General features: G+C 35.2%; 1 protein-coding gene across 2 annotated transcripts in view; it reads left to right on the forward strand.

The window, feature by feature from the left end:
* Window positions 1-24590, forward strand: part of LOC125241006 — a 96614-nt gene that overhangs the window by 17862 nt on the left and 54162 nt on the right. For both annotated transcript variants that reach the window (XM_048149267.1, XM_048149268.1), the window contains exon 2: window positions 3406-3603. In XM_048149267.1, coding sequence (XP_048005224.1) covers window positions 3413-3603 — 191 coding nt within the window. In that variant the 5' untranslated portion in view covers window positions 3406-3412. The remainder of the gene's footprint in view (window positions 1-3405; window positions 3604-24590) is intronic.

Here is a 24590-nt window from a genome sequence, read left to right on the forward strand (position 1 = left end):
AGGTGGAAATTTTGTTATATATACTGACAACATGAAGTCCTTGAAGGAAAAGTGCGACTTTGCTCCTTCCTCACAGAGAAAAAAGTAGCCTTTCCCTTGAGTGACGTAAAAATATCATTTTAAAATTCCGCTTCTAACGAATAGCATTTGTCGAATTATATTAAGAAGCTCACTAATTCCAATAAGGTCTAGTTTACCCTTCAGGTTGGAAGGTCAGATGGCAGTCGCTTTAGTAAAAACTAGTGCCTACGCCAAATCTTGGGATTCGTTGTCAAAGCGGACCCCAGCCTCCATGAGCCATGGCAAATGGCGGGTTAACGCAAGGAGGATGATGATGATATCAATTAGCTCATACGTGACTATGTCAAAAATTTAAATGGCCATATGCCGGAAAATTTCGTACGATACACGTGGGAAAAGAAAATTCCTATTTTTTTTATATGTTAGGCACAGACGTTATACTATTCAGCCATGTATTTAACTAGTCCACAACCATTTAAAAACAAAAAAAAAGTGACATGGCGGGGAAAGAACATCATTAATTTGATTTTAGAATTCACAAGAATTACAAGTAAAAATTTACAAGTGTGTAATTTTACAATCCTTGTAGGTTATTTTGATAAACATAATTTACACGTACTTGTGAATTTTTTCTTGTAACGTGTAACTTGTGAACTTGTAGACTTGTAATATTTGATAAACAGGGCAGCTGTACCGTATGAAAAACCAATTTCGACTGTTGCCGGAAATTGCACCGCTCGGAAGAGAATCAGCGTATGTTACCACTGCGACAAGAACTCAGCGACAATTTTAAATTGGCCACCGAAAACGCTATCAGCGATGTAGTGACGTCATCGAATTTGAACCTTATTGCATGTGAAAACAATCACTGACATATTGAACTTTATGCCCTCATATGTACCGGTAACATTGAAATGACACTTTTTACTTCTCGTTTGAGTACTTGAATTTAAATGGCACTATGACTCTTTTCTAATGTAAAGTTTGGGCTAAAGATGCTTTGTAGCGCGTCTTTGACCCTGGATTTTCCATTAAGTTAAACGTAACGGTTTGCAATGAAAGCACAAATAAACCTGTTTAGATTGGTCACACATATTAAAGAACGCCATAGTATCCTGATTAATTTGTTTGTTACACTAAAAAAATTAAGTCAGAATAAAATAATTTTTAAGAAAAAAAAACCGCCTTTCTTTGGGGTTCTCTGGTGATAAATACTTTCAAATGTTGGATTATGTTATCAATTCGTCTGTATATTTTTTAATGTTTGTTATTCGATATCTCCGTCATTTTTGAACCAATTTTTAAATCTGGATGATTCTGAAGTACCTACTTACAGATGAGAATGATTATCAGAACGGAACTCTAACCAGGGGCGGCTCACTCTTCATCAGCAGTTCCACTGCACCAAATGTCACTGTTCTGGACGTAAGTGCATGCTGTTCTTATAAAAATACCAAAGTCACTATAAGTGTGCCGTTCAGATTTGAGGAGTTCCGTTCTGACCATCATCAGCAGTTCCACTGCACCAAATGTCACTGTTCTGGACGTAAGTGCTTGCTGTTCTTATAAAAATACCAAAGTCACTATAAGTGTGCCGTTCAGATTTGAGGAGTTCCATTCTGACCATCATCAGGAGTTCCCCTTCACCAAATGTCACTGTTCCGTACGTAAATGCGTGCTGTTCCTTTAAAAACACAAAAATCACCATATGTATGCCTTTCAGATTTGAGGAGTTCCCTCGATTTCTCCAGGATCCCATCATCAGAACTGGGTTCTGAGAAAAATGGGACCAATCTGTATGCATATATAAAAAAAAATCAAAATCGGTCCAGTAACGACGGAGATATCGAGGAACAAACATTAAAAAAAAAATACTGACGAATTGAAAACCCCTTCCTTTGAGATTTGGAAGGCGGTTAAAAATATCATGCATATCTTTTTTTTATTAAAACTTTGCCAGAAAATGCAGAATAGTCCTCTAAACTTATTCATTATACCTATTTAATCATTATGTTAACATGTGTTACTATTTATTTTAAAAATAGATAGGTTCCCATATGTTGTCTGCAATAAACGGATTATTATTATTATTATATCAAATTATTTTAATATGTAGGCACGTAAATTCAAAATTGAGAATCATTAGGTAAGATATCAATCAAACTTGTGCGTGCCTATTACTTAAATCAACAAGGACTAAGCTGAATGTACAGTAAATAGCCTTTTTCACAAATTTAGGAACATTCATTTTCTTTGTCACTTCTTCTCAGTGGTATAACTGTTCATCTTTTATTGCAGGCCATTTCCAGAATTTTCCTCTCTTCATACAACTTACTAGCGCTGCTTCTTCGCATACAGATACATTTTTTGGATAAATGCGAGGTTACCTCTTGGGTCAAAGTTACCCGAAAGAGATAGCTAAAGAATACTGAGATTTTGATTGTCATTACTTCTCATAAAAATGTCTTAAAAACCTTTGATTTATATCACATTAGGATCCCAGATACATATCTGTTACGATTGATAACAATCAAACAGACTCACCTGCTTTCTTTGTTTCGTGAAGAAGTTTGCACATTTTAAATTCGCATAGTTTACTGGTACCAACTTGTCGCTAAAATGATGGATTAACCAATTAGCAATGTGAAACTGTTTTACCGGTTGTCCCATACGGCCATTTATCGATGAGTAACACGAATTAGATCGATAGCTCCTGACGTGCGGCGTGGTGGGAAGTTTAATCTTTTTACCGTTTTGGGCCAATGTTACCCCCTAGGGCTAAAGTACCCCGATGTTACGGTACATAAAAAGCCAGAAAATGTTGTTTTCGAGTAGAATGATCTGATGATTAACATGACTGTGTTGTTTTCGCCTGATTACGTAAAAGTATAGTTTAAAAAAATATTTTTGCTGTTTTTATCATAATAAAATAACTGTTGTACTGTTAATTGGACAGTACTGAATCATATAAGACAGACTTTAAGAAAGGGTTAAGTCACAGATGTCATATAAACCATAGATCAAGCAAACGTATCTACTTAGCGTGTCAAATGAACTCAGTGAAATCCACTGAGTTGTCCGTCTTTAATCGCAGCTTGCAGCTTTCGGGCGTCAATTTTTGTAAGTTGAAGTCAACAAAAACATTAAAAATGCCTCGTTACATGATATTTAATTGCAACAACATAAAACTTATCAACACTCAAGGGCCTGAGACATATTTAAAATCACAGGCAAGTAACAACTTCAGTACAAAATCTGACACGCTCGGCCGCCATACAAATAAATGAACTCGTTTCTTCTATCTAAATCTAATTCTGTGGGTTAAGTAGCCTATTCGGCCTATGTTATAGTTGGAGAGATTTCAAAGATAGACATTTTGTGCAGGTCCAGCATGCTGCTGCTGGCGCTGGTGGTGGCGGTGGCGCGCGCCGCCGCCGCTGCGGATCTGTGCTCGCTGCACCTCATGCCGTCCAACACCACCTACATGCAGTTCACGAAGGAGCCTATCCCGCTCGAGTACGGCTTCCAGGGCCAGTTCAAAAGCATCCACTGCTGCGTTAAAGGATACAGAAGTATTGAATGGTAAGTGTTGGGTACATCCCTATACTTACACGGTGTAACATGAGGGAATCGAAATATTTTCACAACGCATTTCTGAGGGCAAAATGAAGGTAAATGTTATAGGTATGACGTCAAGCAAATTACGCCAAAAAAGTTTTTTGGGAAATTTTTTGGGTGTATTTTCACATAAAAAGTAGAACTACTATAGTAAAACTGGCACTAAAAAAAAAACAGTTTTTGCAAAGACGTTCTAGTAATTTTTTGACATCTATCAACGAGGATAGTTAAATTATGTCCGATAACGGCATCATCGCCATCAAAATAGCGTTTTATTCTGAGAAATAATAAGTACCTAATTGTTATTTTTTGAATGCTTATAACTCTGAAAGTAGGCGAAATACAGAAAAGTTTAAGGTGCATTAGGGTAATTAAGACTGACAGAAATTCTCGGGTAATTTCGAAAGGGGAATCTACGAGTATGATGGAAATAATGGCGATTTTTATGCGACTTTCGAAATTAGACTACTTTCGGAATTACCCCAATGCACCTTATATGACATTTTTCTCTTCTAATATGATGAGGAATACGTTGTTAAAACTATTCGGTTTGCTCATTGTACACCGTGTATATTCGCTGACTAGTATGCAATTATCTCATTTAAGGTGGCTCGCTTTCCATACAAAAAACATCTACCATTTATTTAGTCACCGCACACTACAACTAAATAAAAATATGCGCATACATCTACTATACATTATCCATCGTCGCAGTATTGAACGAAATACATTGTTTCATACAGAAATCATGGACAAATCCATGTGAATTTTACGAAAATGTGCGTGCCAAATTTTGTGTACAGACACAGAGCCGTCATATTTCGCGCATTTTTAGTTGACATTGTCATCAGTGACACTTGGCTCTTGACAAGTAATTATTTAAAGATATTGGTTTACTTAACTCAAGCAGACTCAGAAATAATGACGCATTTTGTCAATAAAGATACATAACACTTTAAGTTCTCGCGCTTTGTACACATATTTAAAGTCACACACAGGTCGAACGCGATTAATTAACATTATTTTTACCTTTTTTCCAACGTTTCGGCCAGGTTGCACTGGCCGTGGTCGCGGAAGACTGACGTCCCAGCAAAATGTCACCGGAGATGTAAACAACACAAAACTACCCGATATTAATTTATATAAATGTTCGGGGTAGACAAATAAATATAATCTACCCGCTTTTAGTTATTGTTTATTTCCCACCGCACGACACACAGCACTCACAACATCCGCGCACTGGTCCGAAGATAGATCTTTTGGTTTGAACATTTGAATCACTGGTCCCCATGTTGGCGATAATCTATACCCGTCTTCCCTGTTAAAGTTTTTAGGATATTTTTTAATTTCGATCGCCTCCCTCACAATCCGGGGATAATAGTGTCGCTCGGTGGAAAGAACTTTGGGTTTGTGTAGCTCAATCCAGTGATTCGTTTCCGCAGTAAGCAAGTGCTCGGCGATTGCAGATTTGTGTATATGGCGATTTTTAACTGCCGCTATGTGTTCCTTCACCCTCTCTTGAACGCTGCGCTTTGTTTGGCCAATATACGCACTTCCACAACTGCAATCTATCTTGTAGACACCCGGACTTTGGTACGGAATGACATCCTTAGGACTGCGTAAGAGACTCGCTACTTTAGATAACGGTGTGTAAATAAAGATACATATCGTGTATTTCGACACTGCTAGTGTAAATCGAAATGGCGTCTCGGTCAAACGCATTGACTATGAAGCAGAAGATCTCGAGTTCCATTCCGGAGTCTTTTTTAATCATTTGAACTTTTTTTTGGATTTATTAAGTTTTTTTATATTTTTTAATAGAATAAATATTCTATTAAAAAAGACTCTTATTATATTTCTTTCCTATTTTTTATTTTCATACAAAAATACAATACAATCTTTATTGTGCCTTTGTTGATAAAATAAAATATTACACGTTAGGTCAGGTACATAGGTCATAGTGTGGGCATAGTATTAGTAATGTGCTGACTTCCTTACGGGTCAAACAGATTTTAATGTATGGGCTGTGGACATTACAAAAGTTAAGAAAATCTAGTGCTAATTTTTTGACGACATTCTAATCACGGGAAGTTCTGACACTCAAATTAACGGGAGAATGTTAGTCGTTAACTTTTATAAATGTCCACAGAAGTGACGTTTTTACTAAATCTTTTTCCGAGTGCGCCCGTGTTAACAGTGTTAAATGCAATCCTTCCGAGTCCGTGCCTGTCTATAAGATTCTTTTCCCCTCACTAGCTCGGAAACACGTGTTCTGTCCTTTAATACCAGCGGGTAAAAACGCATTTTATCCACTAGTGGGTAAAATAAGTAGACCTTGAATAAAGTCAAATTAACTGCTTTAAAATTTATAAAAGTAGGTGAATCTAGTAATAAAGATGATTTACCACCTGTGGAACTACTGGAAGCAGTGATAAACGCATTTTTTGCGTTGTAGTTTCCTTGCTATAGTGAGGGGAAAAGTTTTGTGTTACACTCAGGTGCAAATGTATTTTACTTCTCGTGTGTTAAAATACAACTTTGCCCCCTTGTATAACCAAATAACTATTCTATGAATTAAAACACGGCAAGTAAAATAAACTAGTTCTTATTCGTGAAGTATAAATCTAAAGTTTGAATGAAATATATTACATAAATATATGTGCAAGCATAACAGGGAATACCTACCTCATCATAGTCATCATAAACCTAAAAGCTTATTATGTATTCCGTGGTTCATATCAATTAGCGTTAGCGCTCAAACCCCTAATAGCCTACTACTACCTACTTATGTATAAATCATTGTGCTCAATGAAGAGCTGCTGCTCGAAAAATACAGATAAATTTAATCAGCGATCACATGCAGTTGAAAAAATATTAATACCTATACTAACAATATATTTCCAATCAGTAATAATAACTGTACTATTAAGTATGTAATCTGTGTAAATAACTTAGAAATTAAATACTTTGGGAGCGTAAAGTATTACGTAACGCAATTTGGGGGGGGGGGGTCTCGTAAAACGTTACGATGCGTTACAGGGGCGGGAGGGGGTCTTTCTTACAACACGTTACGTAACATTGTTTTTTTTAAATTAGGAAATTAAAACTCCCAAATTGGCAACCCTTTCCATTTACGTTTTACAAGGAATCCCTCGATTGTATTAGTCTGGTCGTCATTTTTAATTTGTTCTCGCAAGTTGGAAAACCTTTTCGTTTCAGTATTATTACTGCAAATGCAATTAAAAACTATACCAAGGATAAAAACAATAATATATTATAACTTTTTGCGACTTTTGGGTAAAAATGGTCACTAGAATGTTACGTAACGTTTAGAGGGGGGGTACAGTAAAACGTTACGGTGCGTTACAAGGAGGGGGGGGGGGGGGATCAAAAATCTTCAATAATTGCGTTACGTAATACTTGAACGCTCCCTTTGGATAATTTTGTTTATTTTACATGGATATATTCGACCGCGGATCGACCATGGATAGATTATACACGGCCACCTATATTTTGTTGCAGAAAAGTAGGTGCAGAATTGCAGATGCGTAAAGTGTCATCACTTTGGTGGTTGACTGAACATGAGATTGACAAATCAACCTTCATATTCAGTATGACGGGTGAACATTGGACTCATATAAGTTGACGGCAGAGTACCTCTACTCCATGTCTCTAGTCTTTAATTCATAATACGTGTCCTAACCGAGAACGAATTAATACTGGACTGACAAAGCCCATACAAAAAATCGTACCCGTGAAATCTATGGGCCTTTTAGGCTTAAGACTAGATGGCGCCGTTTCTCTGCCTGAAAATGGCCAAAATCATATTTTCCCTGAATATTTTTGCGTGTTTTTATTTTTTACAAGAACAAAATGACATATTTCTTTATTTTAAAATCATTATATCACGTCAATACACATTTTGAATAAAATAAATTGGTAGGCATCATCAGTATGTTTAATTGTTGATAGTATTTAATAGGTGGCGCTAAAAGATCGAGGTACGATTCTTAGTATGGTATGAATTATTTAAATCCTATATAAATAATCCTTGGTCCTAGCCAATCAACCCAACAGATGCCTGAACTTCAGATATTGTAACATATATACATATACCAACGCTGTGCAGAAATAAAATTGTTGTAGAATTATTGAAATATTACCTCACCGCGTGTTTATTTTAATAATCTGCTATGTTAGACTTGCAGAGAATCATTCGATGATTAGATATGACGTATTCGGCAGATGTACGGTCGGTAAGTGCGCACGATTCTCGGAAGGAGCCCGGCTGCGAGCGCCGCCGCGCCCGATATTCACATCACATAGCACTTGTACATGTACGTAGCTACCGATATATATGCTGCGGATATGGGCAATTGATCCCCATACAAACGCTCCTATACCTACTCCTCATTTTCCTCACCATTTTTTTTTTGTTTTAACCATTTTTATGCCCATATTGCCCAAGTGAACATTGTGAACGTATGTGCCTATGTCTTTCAGCATTTAATATACGATTCATATAATATGAAACAATTCTTCGCTCCTAATTTTACTAAAAGCACAAAATATGTAAATCAAAATTAAAGATAATAATATTTATAAATTTTTTCAATACTTTATTTAGGATACATGCCTCCTAGTCAAATCAGCTTCTTGACACCAGACTTATTCAATAGAAATTGGATTTAAAAATATCTTCTGTCCATGTTTTTCTACTTACCTGATACTTTATTTCGTGCATGGTACAAGTGATGGTACAAAATATTTTATTTTAAGAACAGTCAAGTTCCCTATATTGAGGACGAAAATTAGGACTAGGTTTGTATGAAAACCCGATTTCGGCGCGTTCTCGATCATCCCTTTGGATCCACGTTTTGGTTCTACGCATACACGGTGTACACGGGGCATAATAATGATTAATGAGAACCATATAATTTTAACAGTGCATTCCTGATCACTTTTCAAGACTGTCACATGAACTTTTCCCGATTTTGTCTACTTTCGAAGTAATTACCATTAAAAAAAGAAACAACTCATTAGTATTCATATTTCTTATATTAGTACAAAATGTGTTTTTTAAGGCGACGAACGACGATGACACAATGGGGTGAATGGGGCATAATTAATCCTTATCGATAAATGTCAAATGTGTATATCAAATCAACACATTGTAAACTTTCAGAAAATTAAATCAGAATTCATTTTAGGTTTTAAGGTAAAATAAATTCGAAAAACTAAAAAAGATAGATATTGAAATCTTCCGGGTTCGGTTCGTCATCCTACACCGCGTATAAAGGCTAACTAAGTGCTTGCCTGTACACGAGAGGGGGAAGAGTGGAGTGGGGTATTATAAAATGAAAATGAAAACGCGAGCATATCGCGTACCAAATTTCGGAATTTCATAGACGTTCAGGATTTTAGGATTTCATATGAAGAATGAATGGGACCGTTTTTGTACTCGTTAGTCCAAAGGAAGGGTTGGAACCCCCTTCCCCACCTCCTCCCAATACCAGGTACGTAATATACTCGTAGTAAACTACCTGCTTATACCGGGGACTGTCCGCTTGGAATGATGCATGTGTTGATCATAAATTTCCTAATAATTTTGGTGCATGCATGGCATCTATCAAATAAGGTTTTGTATAAATTCTTATTAACTATTCCAGCTTGATTCAGACATAGGTACAATTTACGCCGCAATAATGCTGCACCGAAATAGCTAGAAGAAATACGGTGTCATGTCGTATTCATATTTTACTTACTGAAAAGAAATATCTAAGTATTAAGTTTAAGTATTTATTTGTGTTTCTTGAATACTCATGTCAGAATTGTAATAGAAGTGAGCGTAATTTCGCTTGTTTGGCACCACGTTCTGGTGACTCACAAAGCACATCAATGATATCGGTATATAGTCGGGCTAATGCACCTAGGAATTACATTTGTGCAAGGACCCGGAACGGATTTCCATGCGTCCTAAGCGATAACTCATCAACCAAGTGGGCACAGTGATTAAAGGAGCTGTGCTGTATAATAGGCCAGTTTCCTACTAGTCAAATCAGCTTCTTTTAAGAACTGTCAAAACGATTCGTTATATGGGATTACTATGAAATGCCGAGGAGTGACGTCAAGTCCAATTCGTTTACTTTATATCTTTCTCTTTGACTTAATAAATAGAAATTATGTTTAAACATAACTACTGTCCGTATATTTCTTCTAATTATGTGGTACTTTATTTCGAGCACTGCATAAAATATTTTATTTTAAGTGTAGGAAATTAACTAGTTAGCCTATTAATAATTAACTATCTGTATGAACAAAGTTTCAACTGGAAATCGGGACTAACAGTTGACAAAATAGGTAAGAAGGTACATTTATTTTACATGTTAAATATTTTTTCTATCAGGCCGCCATAACGATAACATTTTTTGACGTGTTTGGTTAGCTGCCGGTTCACAATATGCCAACGAAGTGGCAGCTGACGTTCTCAATGCCGAAAAGGTGCGTAGGTATTCACTATAAACATTTTTCTTTCGAAACACGATTTGTAAATATTTTTTCTCAAAAAGTGTATGGTATTGTTTAAAAACCGTGCTTCGAAACAAAAATGCTTATTACTATACTTAGTGAATACGTAGCTTTATGGCCCGAGATATTTAGGATGAGCGATGACCAACTATATTTGCCCTTGACTCACGAAGCATTATGTCATTATTATCCACTGGTTCCAACTTCTTTTAAATGAGATTTCTAAGAATGCGCGAACTGTAATTCTTTAATGTATTGCATTCACCATCACAAAGCTAAATGGACATTTTAATTGCTGATTATGGCGTCAATGACCGGCAATACCCTTCAACTGTTCATTTAGTTTAATTATCAACTAGAACTATAGTCGATGCTCTGTCGTCGTATAAAAAGGTATTAAAAGATTTCTGGCATAGTATTGTGCAAAAAAGTACATACCTACCCACTCAATTATAACTTAAAACATAGTGCCTGCCCTGCCTGAAATATGAAGGTAAATACGAATAATCACGAGATTTCATTTCCCACACCATAAACAGTGGTCGAATTCAGTGAATACGCATAATCTATTGATTGGTTTGCTAATTAAGCAGACCAGTTCATTTAATAGGTGAACCCAGGCGAATAGATTTTTATTTTATTTTACCATAACGTTATCCTGTATACATTATTTGCAACTAAAAAATAATACAGTCATATTTTTATACTTGAAATAGTAGTAGTAGTGTAGTAAATAGTAGTTAAGTATTTGTTTTATAAGGGGGCAAAGTTGTTGTTTAACCGTACGTGCCCAAATTGATACCTGAGCAAGCGAAAGATTCCAATATTGAAGCGAGCGTAGCGAGTGGTTCAGAATATGGAATCTTGAGCGTTGCGAGGGTTTCAAGGCACGTAGGTTAAACAAAATTTGCCACCGCACCGAGTGAAATACAACATTTTTCACCACACCAACAATATGAATTTCTTTACTGTAAAATAACAAAATAAATGAAAACCATCAATTTATTTAACATCTATGATTCAAAATCATCATTTATTCGTGAAATCCAACCCCCAGGTTTGGACAATTATTAAAAATTGGTATAAAATTACTTTGCAATACAAACAGTATGTTACCGATGTGTTAATATACTTACCGATTAAGCTGTGGTAGTGAATGAAACGCCGGTGGTGTCATATTAATATAGAAGAGTGACAGAGGGATATTGCTTAATGCAATGTTTCGCCTCGGAGCTAGCGATTGTCATTTTGGCTACGCGCCGAGTGCACCGACTCGAGAATATAACACGGCGAACGCGATACCTGATGCACAAATAGCAAAAATATTATTTTCCCCTCACTAGCTCGGATTTTGTTTTTGTCCTTTAATACCAGCGGGTAAAAACGCATTTTATCCACTAGTGGGTAAAGTAATTTGACCTTGAATAAACTCAAATTAAAATTTAAAATTGGTAAAAGTAGGTGAATCTAGTAATAAAGATGATTTACCACCTGTGGAACTACTGGAAGCAGTGATAAACGCATTTTTTGCGTTGCAGTTTCCTCGCTATAGTGAGGGGAAAAGTTTTGTGTTCGGATGCAAATGTATTTTACTACTCGTGTGCACTCGGGTGCAAATGTATTTTACTTCTCGTGTGTTAAAAAAGTCGCAAGTTCAGGATTCTATTCTCGAACCACTCGCTTCGCTCGTGGTTCAACTATAGAATCCTTTCACTTGCTCGTTTTTCAATTCCACACTCGGCGTTAAAATACAACTTTGCCCCCTTGTATAACAAATAACTAATCCATGACGGCATATGAATGGCGGTAAAATATTATATGCGAGCCTGATTGCCAACTGAGCGATTGCAGACGCTCGATTCATGTGTAGTTTATAATTATGTAGTTAGTTACTAGCGGTAGCGACCTGCCCACCCCGGGCTTGGCACAGGCGTGATGTAGATTTTTGACAATTAATAAAATAAATATCGTCATATCAATCAACAAAAACTTTAATTATTCGCTTAAAGTTTTGTCAAGAATAAGCGAGAATCATATTTAAGTTTATTGCTATATTGTACTAAATATATACCTACGGTAAATTAAATTGTACCTTTACAATTGTACCGACCTAATTCTCATACAATTTATGTATGTAATTTGTATAAGGTCGGTCGGTACAATTGTAAAGGTGCGAAATGTAGAGACACACGTAGCGGAGGATAGTTTTATGAAGAGTAGTGACACATACATACATAGGCATCATTATAAGAATATTTGTGTATATAAGAACAGGGCATGAACGATGTGGTCTGCGGGTCTCGGGCCTCGGTTGACAAAGGTGGTCGCGGTACCTGGGCGCGGTATCTGGCAAGGTATCGCACGTCGCGTCGCCGCGAACCTGTATTATGCCGGTTCCAGGAAGGCGCTTTGTTCGCCGCCGCTGCCCTCCCTCCAAGTTCCATTCGCCCCGACTCGCTACAATGAACCGGCTGCTGTGAGAACAATTGGACGTAGTTACGCAATAACGTTCCAATCCACATGAAATTGTCATTAAGTTTTAGACCTTGTATGAAAAATCAAAGTCTTTCATTTCAATTATTGAGAGTTAAATACACGATTATCATGAACAGTAGAGCCGTGTCAGTTTATAATTCACACACATTCAACAATCATTGTAAAATAGTCATGAATTCCAAATATCGGTACTTTTCCTATGACTTATTGATTTCATATTATGTATCATATTCATATTTTCTAGCTACATATATGATTTTGGAGGCTTCCATGAAAGCGGTAACTTTTCACCTAAGATTTTTAGACACTAGCTGATTTGTGTTGATACTACGATTAATCATAGTGGCATTAGGTATTTATAATAATTTAATAAAACATTCAAAACTATACAAGTACCTGTAGGTACATACATAAAAGCGCAACACAAAGAGTTCAGCGCAACACAAAAATTGCAAATGTAATCAACATTTACATTACCTTGCTATAGTTGCTATTATATTACCATATTATTAATAAAAACCATAACACCTGACACTCTTAGAAACGTCTTAATAACTTTTCTAATAACATAATGAGTTACAAATACATATGTCCGTAACTAACAGGGACGCATCCCCCTTTAGGTTTCGATCGAGTCATTGCTACACGTATCGTTTATGAAATATCCATACTAATATTATAAATGGGAAATAATGATATAGGCTACTTTTTGTATCTTTCTAACGCGAGCGAAGCCGTGGTCAAAAGCTAGTTCAATAATATTTACTGTTGCACACAAACTTCTTTTCAATGGAAACAATGTGATAATATTTTTGGCATTTCATTATTATATGAGTTCCAGTGTATGTAAAGGTGGAAGGTACTGCATTTATTGAAACGAGGATACAGGTATTTTAATTCGCGCACATTTCACTTAAAGGGAATGTATCTGAGGGCTGTCTGCCGCAATGCCTACTACTCGCATTCAAATGAAACACGTCAGTTCAGTAGGTAGGTACGCCACCACCGGGCCTTACCGACAACGTGCATTGTTACGTATGGTATCTAACTTAATATTCATGTTTTTCTTTTCGGTCAGATAATTTTGAGGATGCTCAATAAACAAATTTTAACTAAATATAATTAATAATCAGACATCGTACATTTTCTAGCAGTTTCGGTGCAATATTGACGCGTTAAACGTACCTAATATGTAACGTCAAAATCTAGCTGGAATAATTAATTAGAATAATTAGGATTAATAACAGTAGATAATAATTAACCTAGGTAAGGTAATTGATCATCTACCTAGAAAATGATTGTACATACAACGTACTCCTTAAATATTTCTACCACACTCCACCAGTCGCATATTACTAGTAAATTTACGATATCTGTTAATAATCATGTTTTTAAGTATTGGTAGCAATAGCAAAAAAAATAAGCTGTTGATTAGTTATTGTTACCGTTTAAGGGGGAAACAGGGCAAAACAGATATTCAAACTACGATAACGGTTTGATGTTTCATGTGGTTCATTATTTCTATACGTTCACGCATATTATTAGACAGCTTTTGTAATTTAAAAACCCCGTTTGCGTACTTAACATGCAAATATAGGTATGTATAATTTAATCAAAGACAAAGGTAATATAGACAGATAAAGTCTAAGAAAAAAACGTACCTCGGAACCATAGAGAAAAGGTACGGTGGGCTAGATAGATGGCGATACACCTTTGGGGGACTCTCGGCTAGATGGCGCTAATAATGATATTTGACATTTTAACACATATCAAGCTAAGAATATGGGCCAAATGCACTGTGACTACACATTTTTCTTTGTCAGTAACTCTCTAGAAACTCGATTCTCTTTGATTTAATTAATTATGTTCTTGTGCCGTGCCTTTTCTGGACATAATATACTAAGTTGTTAAGCCATGCACGCCCGCATATTAGTTTAAACAGTGCTACCATTTATAAAGGAAGTGAGAGAAACTTAAACAATCTATGCCATGTCAACATCGTCTATTTAGATTAGAAAAGGTAAATAAGTGTCTTGTAAACGATCGACGTGAGAATGTGTTCAAGGCAAAACGGGCACGCTCAGAAGGAACGAGATAGTGTTCAATTTGACTCGAAAGAGTTAACACGAGGAGGATCCTATTATGACTCGAGAAGTTCGAATCATCGTTTTTCGTTTTCGTTTGCATGCTTTTTAATGGATTTCATATCCTTGGGAATATTCTCATTTTCATTCCGCGGTCGAATACCTAACCGGTGAATCGTGAGAAACTTGGATTGGATGATGCGATCTCGATTATAACTAATTTGTAAGGAATTCGGCGGCGGAGCCATAATGCGATCGGGCGGAGTGTTGCGGTGCGCCCGAGGGATTTCTCGAAATCCAGCCATAAAAAAGACTTGCAACTCATCCTTCAGTTTAAAATACAAACAAAGCTATATTATTTGGGTTTCAGAAAACATGTCCACCCCAGATCAGATTTTTATACCTCATGGGCTTCAATAGTATCAATCCATTAGCTAGACGATATTATGTTATCGGGGTCTTATCCTTTTCTTCGAAAAATTATATCGTGCCAAGGCACAAAAAAGTCTGTTAAAAGAGTAGTTTCCTACCTATTTCTGAGACACTTAGGTACCTATTTTCTGAATGGACTTTGTTGTGGGTGTATTCTAATTGTTCTAAAGCAATGCTCTTTTAGCTTCTAGACATCTTCTAGGTATTTATTTTGTTATCGTGGGGGGTCGACATAAGGATAACATCGACGTAACCTGGGATAATAATAAAACGAGTATTGTAGGATATACATTTGTTACCGATTTATCTTTTCACTAGAAATAGAAATATTTTATTAGGTATTATTAATTTATTACTAACGGTTGTCACTGAGATTGTCGCCCTCTCGCATACGTCACTTTATTGTTCTTGATTGATAGAATTATACTGACGGGTTTGACTAAAATTGTTATAAGAGATATAGTACATAGCTTGTCACAATTGTGACCGTCTCATTAATAAGATACTAATAGAAAAACCATAAGTAAGTAGGTAATTTAAATGAGTAAAGAGATTGGTTAGTTAGAGAATAGTACCTAGGTATAGGTAGTATGTAGGTACCTAATACGCGATTCAAATTAAAAACAAATACCAGATATATGTCTAATGTAACCATAGTTTTGTTTTAATATAGTTCTATTTATCGGCAACTAGTTAATACAGGTTTTAAATAACGATATTATTTAAATAACCCTTTTTTTCTATCACTCCACGAGTTAACCAAATAAAGCAATAAACATTTGTCGAATGCCTCGTCCTACCTGAACGCGATCACTAAAGAAGCTCACAAATCTCACAATTAGTCGGTGTTGGGATACGGCTTTTTATTAATTTATCAGATGGACGGTTTGTATGTTTTATGATCGCCTTATTATTTGTTCAATGCCATTGATGCTACTTGTTTATTAAGATGTCATTATGTCAAAACGGATTAGGGAGGTGACAGCAAAAATCATCATTTTCTACATTTACTTAGTAATTTTCTTTGTGCTAAAACTTTTTGTTTTTTTTAATAGCTTATAAGTATTTAGTTGTAATATTAATATTAAATACATTGATAACTATGTTTGTCAAAGTCCAATAAAATCCATTTCAAATTAAGGAAACTCCTCCTTGATGGTTTTGAATCCAAGCCTTGATACTTGAAACGTACCTAAAGCACAGATTAATCGTACCTAACCCAAAGCGTAAAACTCACTGATTAGGCCAAGCAAGGACGAGTCACCTAAAACTAACGTAAACCTATGTAATAATGCAAAACAACACCTTTTAAAAAGAAAGCTATGTAGGTAAGGTAACTACATACTTTATTAAGTTATTAATATAATCAATCTTATTTTAAAATATATTCCCTTATATATTATTCTATGTATATGTATAAGGTACAATTAATTAAAGTAGGTTACTAAGCAATTTTAATTTTATGGGGACAGAAATACTGAGAACACTATTCCGAGTATTCTTAGAGTTAGGTATCTAACCCTAACTCTAATTAGAATACTCGGAATAGTCGGAATACGAGTGAGAATGTGTGTATAGCGCCAAACACCAATATATACACCTACTTCAAATGATTCACTTAATACGGCGAAGACCACCGAGCGAGGCTGCCAGTATAACAGAGTTTAGCGAATGCAACTCGATACAAACTTACCCAGGCTCCAAAGGTGCCATCAACAGTATTAAGCCACTCAAACGTTTGGCAGCAGAGCTAATAGGGTAATTAGATACTAATACTACTTATGGTTTATCGTCGCTTTGGTTACGCAACCCGATGTCATTGTCTCATTATATCTGGCCCACCTTGTATCTGAAAGAATTCTAATATGTAGTTAACACTCGTAGAATACAATGATGTATAGTAATAGTGTATTGCACACCTCTCACAGTTCACATTCACAATACACGTTTACACATCTATTGAGGTTTTCGTTGTTATAAGTAGTTTATATTTCATATTTTTTATTATTGAATATTAGCTTCTCGAGACTTCGTTTGCGATCTCTTAAAACTATAGTAGTAAGGAAAATGTAAAAAGTAAGCCCCCCCCCCCCCCCAACGAAAAATTATGAAAATTTTAGGAAATATTGGTTGTAGCTAAATATTACAGGAAACATAAAATCGTGTTTGTATCTTGGAAATTTTTATTCACAAAAAAATTTCAGATTTTTACTTTCAATTTAACCACCCTTGCGGATGTATATCGTACTTAGAGATGGGTAACTACCCAGGTAAATACCCGACGGTGGGTATTTACCGGGTAAATACCCGATATTTACCTACCCGCGGGTAAATACGCGGGTATTTTCATTTTTCTTCCAAATTTGACGTTTTTGAATGGTGTTTAGGCTAAAATAGATTAATTTAAGTCAGTCTTTGTAATTGTATACATAATGTTTATTCAAATTGGGAACGAATAGATTGCTATGAGATAAAATGTGATTTTAGTGTATCATTCCAACTATAAAAATCGTGTAAAATATCATTGTCTGACATACGGAAATAATTTAAAATGCTTTTAGTATAAATTATAAGTCTGATAAATTAAAACTGTAAATAAAAATATGTGAATAAAAATATTTTAAAAATCTCTTTTTGAAGCTCATAACTCATACATAGTATGTTTTATGACAAAAATGCATATAAACTTTTTTGTAGGAAATTGTGTCTACTTTAGTTCGTACATACAATACTTTTCGATATTAATGATAGTTTCCATGAAATATGAAAAAAATACATTTTACCCCCCTAACCCCACCATAACCCCCTCCAATCAGTACTAGGAAGTTTTTTTTTATCGTATAAATAAGACTATTTAATACAATCTAAAAAGCACACATAAAACATTGTTCTTTTTAATTTTTTTTTTAAATATACATTAAAACTTCTGTAAACTTAATTGTATACTTGACTGAACAGTTTCGTTTTAAATTGTGTATAATAATTACAACCACTAACTTAGTATTTATCTCCATTTTAACACAAATCAGCATGTCCAACATGAAATGAATCTACCCGTCAATTTGGGTAGATACGGGTAAATACCGGGTAGATAGGTATTTACCGGGTAAATACCTGGGTGGGTAGATTGGGTATTTACCCACGACCCATCTCTAATCGTACTTCAAATGAATACGAGATGTTAGGTAAACCATCTTCTTTCAAAAAAAGTAAAAACTGTTTGAATCGGTTAACATTATCCCTGAAAAACCAACATACTATACAGGTCGAACAAATTAATTAGCGAATTCACCGACAGATGGCGTTATACACAATAATGTTCATTAGTACTTCTAGCTTCTAGGCAAGCCGTTAGAGTTATACGAGAAACATGAGATTATTTTAACTAGGTAAGTATGTAGTTTGAAATAAGTTTGTACGGAACCCTCGGTGGGCGAGTCCGACTCGCACTTGGCCGGGTTTTTTCTTTTATCTTAGAGAACCCTTAACCAAGAGTGGCACTGAAGCTTTAGTAGTTTCATGTGCTCTGCCTACCTCTTTATGGGATACAGGCGTGATTGTATGTTGTTGTATGTTATGTTGTATGAACCCTTAACCTACTCACTCTACTCAGCAATTCTCTTAAAAGTCATCGAACACGGATCAATGTGTAGAGCATAATCAAAACATGTTCATTGTGATTGAAACTTATCAGAAAGCGCATCACATTGTATAGTATATGCATTGTATAGTGGGGATGGAATCGATTTTGAGAAACGTCGAGTTGCAGTGCCCGATCACGTCTCAAGTCGCAATGCCCCCACCGTGAATATCAACACGGCCGGCCGTATCCGCGTGCTCGCCCACGTCTTTAAACCAACATAATCATATTTCCGAGACCTCCGCGACAGTGACGCATCCTCGCCGTGTAGCCATAGCCATAGCCACACGTCCAGGGACTGTTCTAACAGTTTTGGTTAATGTTACAGACTGAGAATTAGGTCATTTTAGAACTTATCATAATGTCAAATACAGAAGAAGCTATTTAAAAGATAACATAAAGAAGCTAAACCTTAAATTGATTAAGTACATGGGTTTCTGTGTTAGTTTCTATCGAGCGAAAATGAAAATATTTAGTTTTTCTATGACAATGTTCAACTTAAAAAAAAATAGATTTCCAGCCGCACACTTAATCTTAAATGTTTCACGTGGTGCTTGAAAATTATTTTTGTAGGTAGGTAAAGATTTCAATAACTACAAGGAAAGTTTTTTTATTTGTGCAAATGGGTGAAAAATTGCGCTCGAGCGAAAGTATCACAGAAACCAGTAGATAATCAATTTAAATATTTAGTTTCTTCTATTGCAATTAGTTTCTTCTGTATAGTGTAGGCCCTACACTATACAGAAGAAACTACACTGTAGGGTATATGTTCAACATAGAAAAAATATTCAAACACAAACGAAAACTTAAATAAAAAAAAATAGACAAAGTGTACACACACTCTATGTACATATACAATAGGTAGTAGGTAGACATTTACCTATTAATGTGCCTACTGACCAAGAACTCCACTTGTGATTAGCATGGCATGTAAATCTGTTGAAACGTAAGATATAAACGGTACAATTAGAATAAGTAGATATGTATGTGCCTACTTTCAGTTATTTAATAATGATACTGTCGTGATTGCAGTTTACATGAGCTTTTTGCCGGCGCTGTCATTGTTCATTATAATAAGTGGTCGTCTCCAGTCTCCACCGGCCGGCCGGTGCACGGGAATTATCCTAATTCAAGGCTGCATGCAAACGCAAACGTGTTTCTGCTTCGGTAAACTAATAACGTTTCGACGAAATAATAAAAGTATGGTCTCCGAAGAACGAACACCACTTGTATGGATGCCGATGGCAAATTTCAACTGGTCTATGCAAATTGAGTCTCGAATGCTGAATAAGCGATTGGAATACAAAGGCAAAGTAGACACAAGTTTCTTGATTGGTCGTTGTTTAGACTATTTACCTCATCTAAATCTAAGTACTTATCTATCTCTCGCTTTTGAAATAAAATATATAAATGCTGAGATATGATGCTACATACTTATATGATATACCTACACAACACAGATCTCAATAATATTACGTCGGGCAGAAAATCTTTTCGTATTTTGCATGATAATTTTATCCGCACATTGAAAGAGCTGCATATTTGGAATCAAATTTCCCTGATTAAAAAACCTAAACCCATTTTGTGCTACTTTCACTTACATTTTTATGGGTCCGTAAATAATTCGGTCAAACTGTGTTTTATGTAAAAAATAATTAAATCCAAATAAATAGAAAATGCGGTTTGATACCACCTGTATAAGCTATGAAAGCAATAAACATACTGATTACCTTAGGAGTGTTTTGCGCACTCTAGCGTCCTATCCCCCAGCAGCCCTGTTCCTCGCCTTGGTATTGCCTGTTTGCCCCACCCAATCATACTCAGGCTGGCCCCGACTCCAAAAATAATTGATTTGTTTATAATTTGGATGTTTAGATTATTGCAATCCGATAATAAATCTGAATTCAAAGGTTTATAATTATTATTTTTTGCTTTTTAGTTTCTCCGTGTTTTCTAACGCGCTTATTTTTGAAGGCGGTTTTATTTTTTGTTAAAAAGTTTATTTATTTATTGATTTTTAGTGGTTCCTATTGATATTGACGACGATTGACGACCGGTCTGGCTCAGTCGGTAGTGACCCTGCCTGCTAAGCCGCGGTCCTGGGTTCGAATCCCGGTAAGGGCATTTATTTGTGGGATGAACACAGATATTTGTTCCTGAGTCATGGATGTTTTCTATGTACATATATAAGTATGTATTTATCTATATGTATATAAGTATGTATGTATATCGTCGCTTAGCACCCATAGTACAAGCTTTGCTTAGTTTGGGGCTAAGTTGAATCTGTGTAAGGTGTCCCCAATATTTTTTTTATTTTTTTATATATTTTTTATATTATTAAGTATCAGTCCGAATATGCGTACAGTAGTGAAAGAATTATGCTTTAATGCCTAACCATTGAGGAGTTGACCTTCCATCATCAGCTCAGTCACATAAAATTATTACCATCAGGCGAAAATACTGGTGTACCTTTGAAAAATACACTAAAAACATTACAAGTGCCTATAACATTTGAAGAGTTCCCTCGATATCTCCAAGATCCCAGCATCAGACCCCGACTTGGTGCCAATGGGACCACCTCGGGGTTATACCCGTTCGATTAAAAAAAATATATTTTGAAAATCGGTTCACGGATCTCGGAGATATCGAGTAACATACATACAAGAAAAAAACATTCAGTCGAATTGAGAACCTCCTCCTTTTTTTGAAGTCGGTTAAAAAAGTATGTTACACATTCAATTTACCGTGCATGGTAGTTTCGGATTTATACATATTTTAATATCAATTCGTTTATACGTTGTTTTGAAATCATATCAATGTGTACATTTAATTAAGCAGTGCTTTTCACTATTCTGGAAATAATAAAACATAACATAAGCCAAGCTATTTTTCACAGAATATGAATTCATTAAAACGTTCTTTATCCGTTCAGATTCAGGGAAAAATAGTGAAACACAAATATAGTATAAATTAATAGGTACCTCTACTCTAAGCTCAGGAAATAAAACTAAGAGTATGAAAACGGATTAAATCGCGTATAATGGAATTTCCAACATGGAGGAGCATGCCCACGTTTCGGAAACTTAATTTTCAGCGTTCGTGGGCAACGAGCACCTAACTAAGGAAACTATATTCATACACGGTGCTCGTTAACATTGCGAGATATTTTAACAGCATATTCCTGATACCATTTATAATACATACTAAATACTAATATATACTTTTCTGGATTTCGCCTAAGTTCTGAGTTATTAATACCAATTGAAAAAAAATCTTATTGTTACTCGTCAGTGCAAAACTCGTCGGCTTTTTTAACGGCGTTGATGCCAAAGAATATAATACTCACTAGGAGATGAAAGCCAACTTTATACAAAAAAATACCCCCTTCCAGTCACACTCACACTTATACTTCACACGTTTATACTAGTGGCGGTCTCAAGCAAATCCCTGAGACATTAATGGAACTAAAATTTTGTGTTTCACTCGGTGGCAAAGTTTGTTTAACCTTCGTGCATATATACCATAGATCAAGCAAACGTATCTACTTAGCGTGTCAAATTGAAATCCGTCTCACAACGCTCAAGATTCCACTTTGCGAGTGGTTCAACATTGGAATCTTTCGCTTGCTTGGTTATCAATATTGGCACGTGCGGTTAAACAACTACTTTGCCCCCTTGTAAAACAAATAACTATTTATTCCTGGTATACAAAAAATGTTTCATCAATGGTGTACCCTTGTTTCGCCGACAAACTTTTCATCGAATATCATTTCATCGACAACAAATCATCGAAAGTTTAGTTCGAGTAAAATTGTTTCGAGTAATTTTGTTTCAACTACTATTTATTTGAAATTTTCTTAGTTATTATAAATACTATTCAATGAATATTGTTTCATCGCTGATTCGTTTCAAAGTACTTCAAATAGCAGAACTACAAAACATCGCAATTCATTTATTCGACGTATTATTACAATACTTTCTCATTTGTCGTACTACACGTTAATAGATGTTTCTATTCTAGGAAACTTCAAATTGTCGATTTTATCGTGGCACATCACATATTTACGTCCATAATTAAACTATGACCACACACAAAAACACTTAGGTTATAACTGTGACCACACACAAAAACGTCCGGCTTACAGAGTAGGTTTAGGTTAGGTTAGAACTGTGATCACACAGAAACAAACGGCTTACCGAGTAGGTTTAGGTTAGGTTAGAACTGTGACCTACACTACAACCAATGGCTTTTAAATTAGGTTTAGGTTAGGTTAGAACTGTGACCACACACAAAAACGACCAGCTTACAGAGTAGGTTTAGGTTAGGTTAGAACTGCGACCTACACTACAACCAATGGCTTTTAAATTAGGTTAGGTTAGAACTGTGACCACACACAAAAACGACCAGCTTACCGAGTAGGTTTGGGTTAGGTTAGAACTGTGACCAAACAAACAGTTTACAAATTGTACAATTTTAGAAAGAAACATAATTGAAATAATATTATGCGTAATGAAATGAATTGTATTTAATGTAAAACAAAATGAAATGAAAAAACACGAAATGAAATACCACGATATAAAGTATACTCGGAATAAGTTATCTACGAAATAAAAGTCTACGGTTTGATTTTACTTGTGTCGATTGTTCTATGATATGAACTGTCGATGAAATGAAATTATTTGAAACGTTGTCTTTGAAATAATATTCGAACAAGTGTCTGTCGGCGATTCAAGGGTAAACCTTCATCAATAGTAATTGGCAAATATGTTATTCCGCATATGTATCATTTTACAAAAACTTACGGGCCATTCCATATGAAATCGTCAGATTCTGATTAAATTCCGCGCTGACTGATTTTTAAATAGTTCGAAAAAAATCAAGGGTGATAGTTTAAGTAAGTTGTACGTAAAACCGTCAATAGTTTTTTTTTTTACTTGCTGCACATCCGGATGGGGGCCGCTTTAACTTTCAATTTACCTGTTTTTGAGGTTCCACGAGAAGCGATGTTAATTTGTTTCGGTAACTAATATATATTTTTTATATTTTTTTTCTGATTCTCTAGTAAAGGTACTTTAAAACGTACTTATCAATATGCATCAAGCCATTTTACTTGTTCCATTATAAATGTTAAAAGTTTTGTAAATATTTTGAATTTTCGCCCATTTTGTATTGGTTTTTGTGGCATATTTACTGGGCTTAGGGAAACAATTTTTTTTTACTGTATTAGTACAAGTATTGATCTCATAAAATAACTGAGGGTATGACCACAAACTTTTCATTTAGCTGAAAAAAAAGAATGGTAAAGTTGGCAATTTAATGAAATTGGTCAACTTTGACTTCAAATTTCATCATGTTTGGCAAAATAAAAATATCCAAAAAGTTATACAAAAGATAAAACCTACTCTATTCTATATAAATCAGTTTGATTTTCCTTGTGTTTTTCATTTCTGTGAGAATTATGATTTTTTTAAATGTTAATTTTTCGGAACCATGTACGACTATTTTCCGGCGCTCTATGACTACATTACTTTAACTAAAACACATAAAATTATTCAAAACTATATTTTATTAGTCAATACCAACAACAAGAACCTTTATTTAACTTGCGATGTATGTAATTATGTCAGTATGTATGTTTGTTACCGTGGAATCTTGGAAACTAAATAAAGACGTCTTCCCGATACTTGTGTTAGCACATACAATAAAACACTTACTGAAGATTAAACAACATGTAATCAGAATCTTTACATATATGTTTTTATGATAATTAA

The sequence above is a fragment of the Leguminivora glycinivorella genome, chromosome Z, assembly GCF_023078275.1.
Source record: "Leguminivora glycinivorella isolate SPB_JAAS2020 chromosome Z, LegGlyc_1.1, whole genome shotgun sequence".
Lineage (NCBI taxonomy): Eukaryota > Metazoa > Arthropoda > Insecta > Lepidoptera > Tortricidae > Leguminivora > Leguminivora glycinivorella.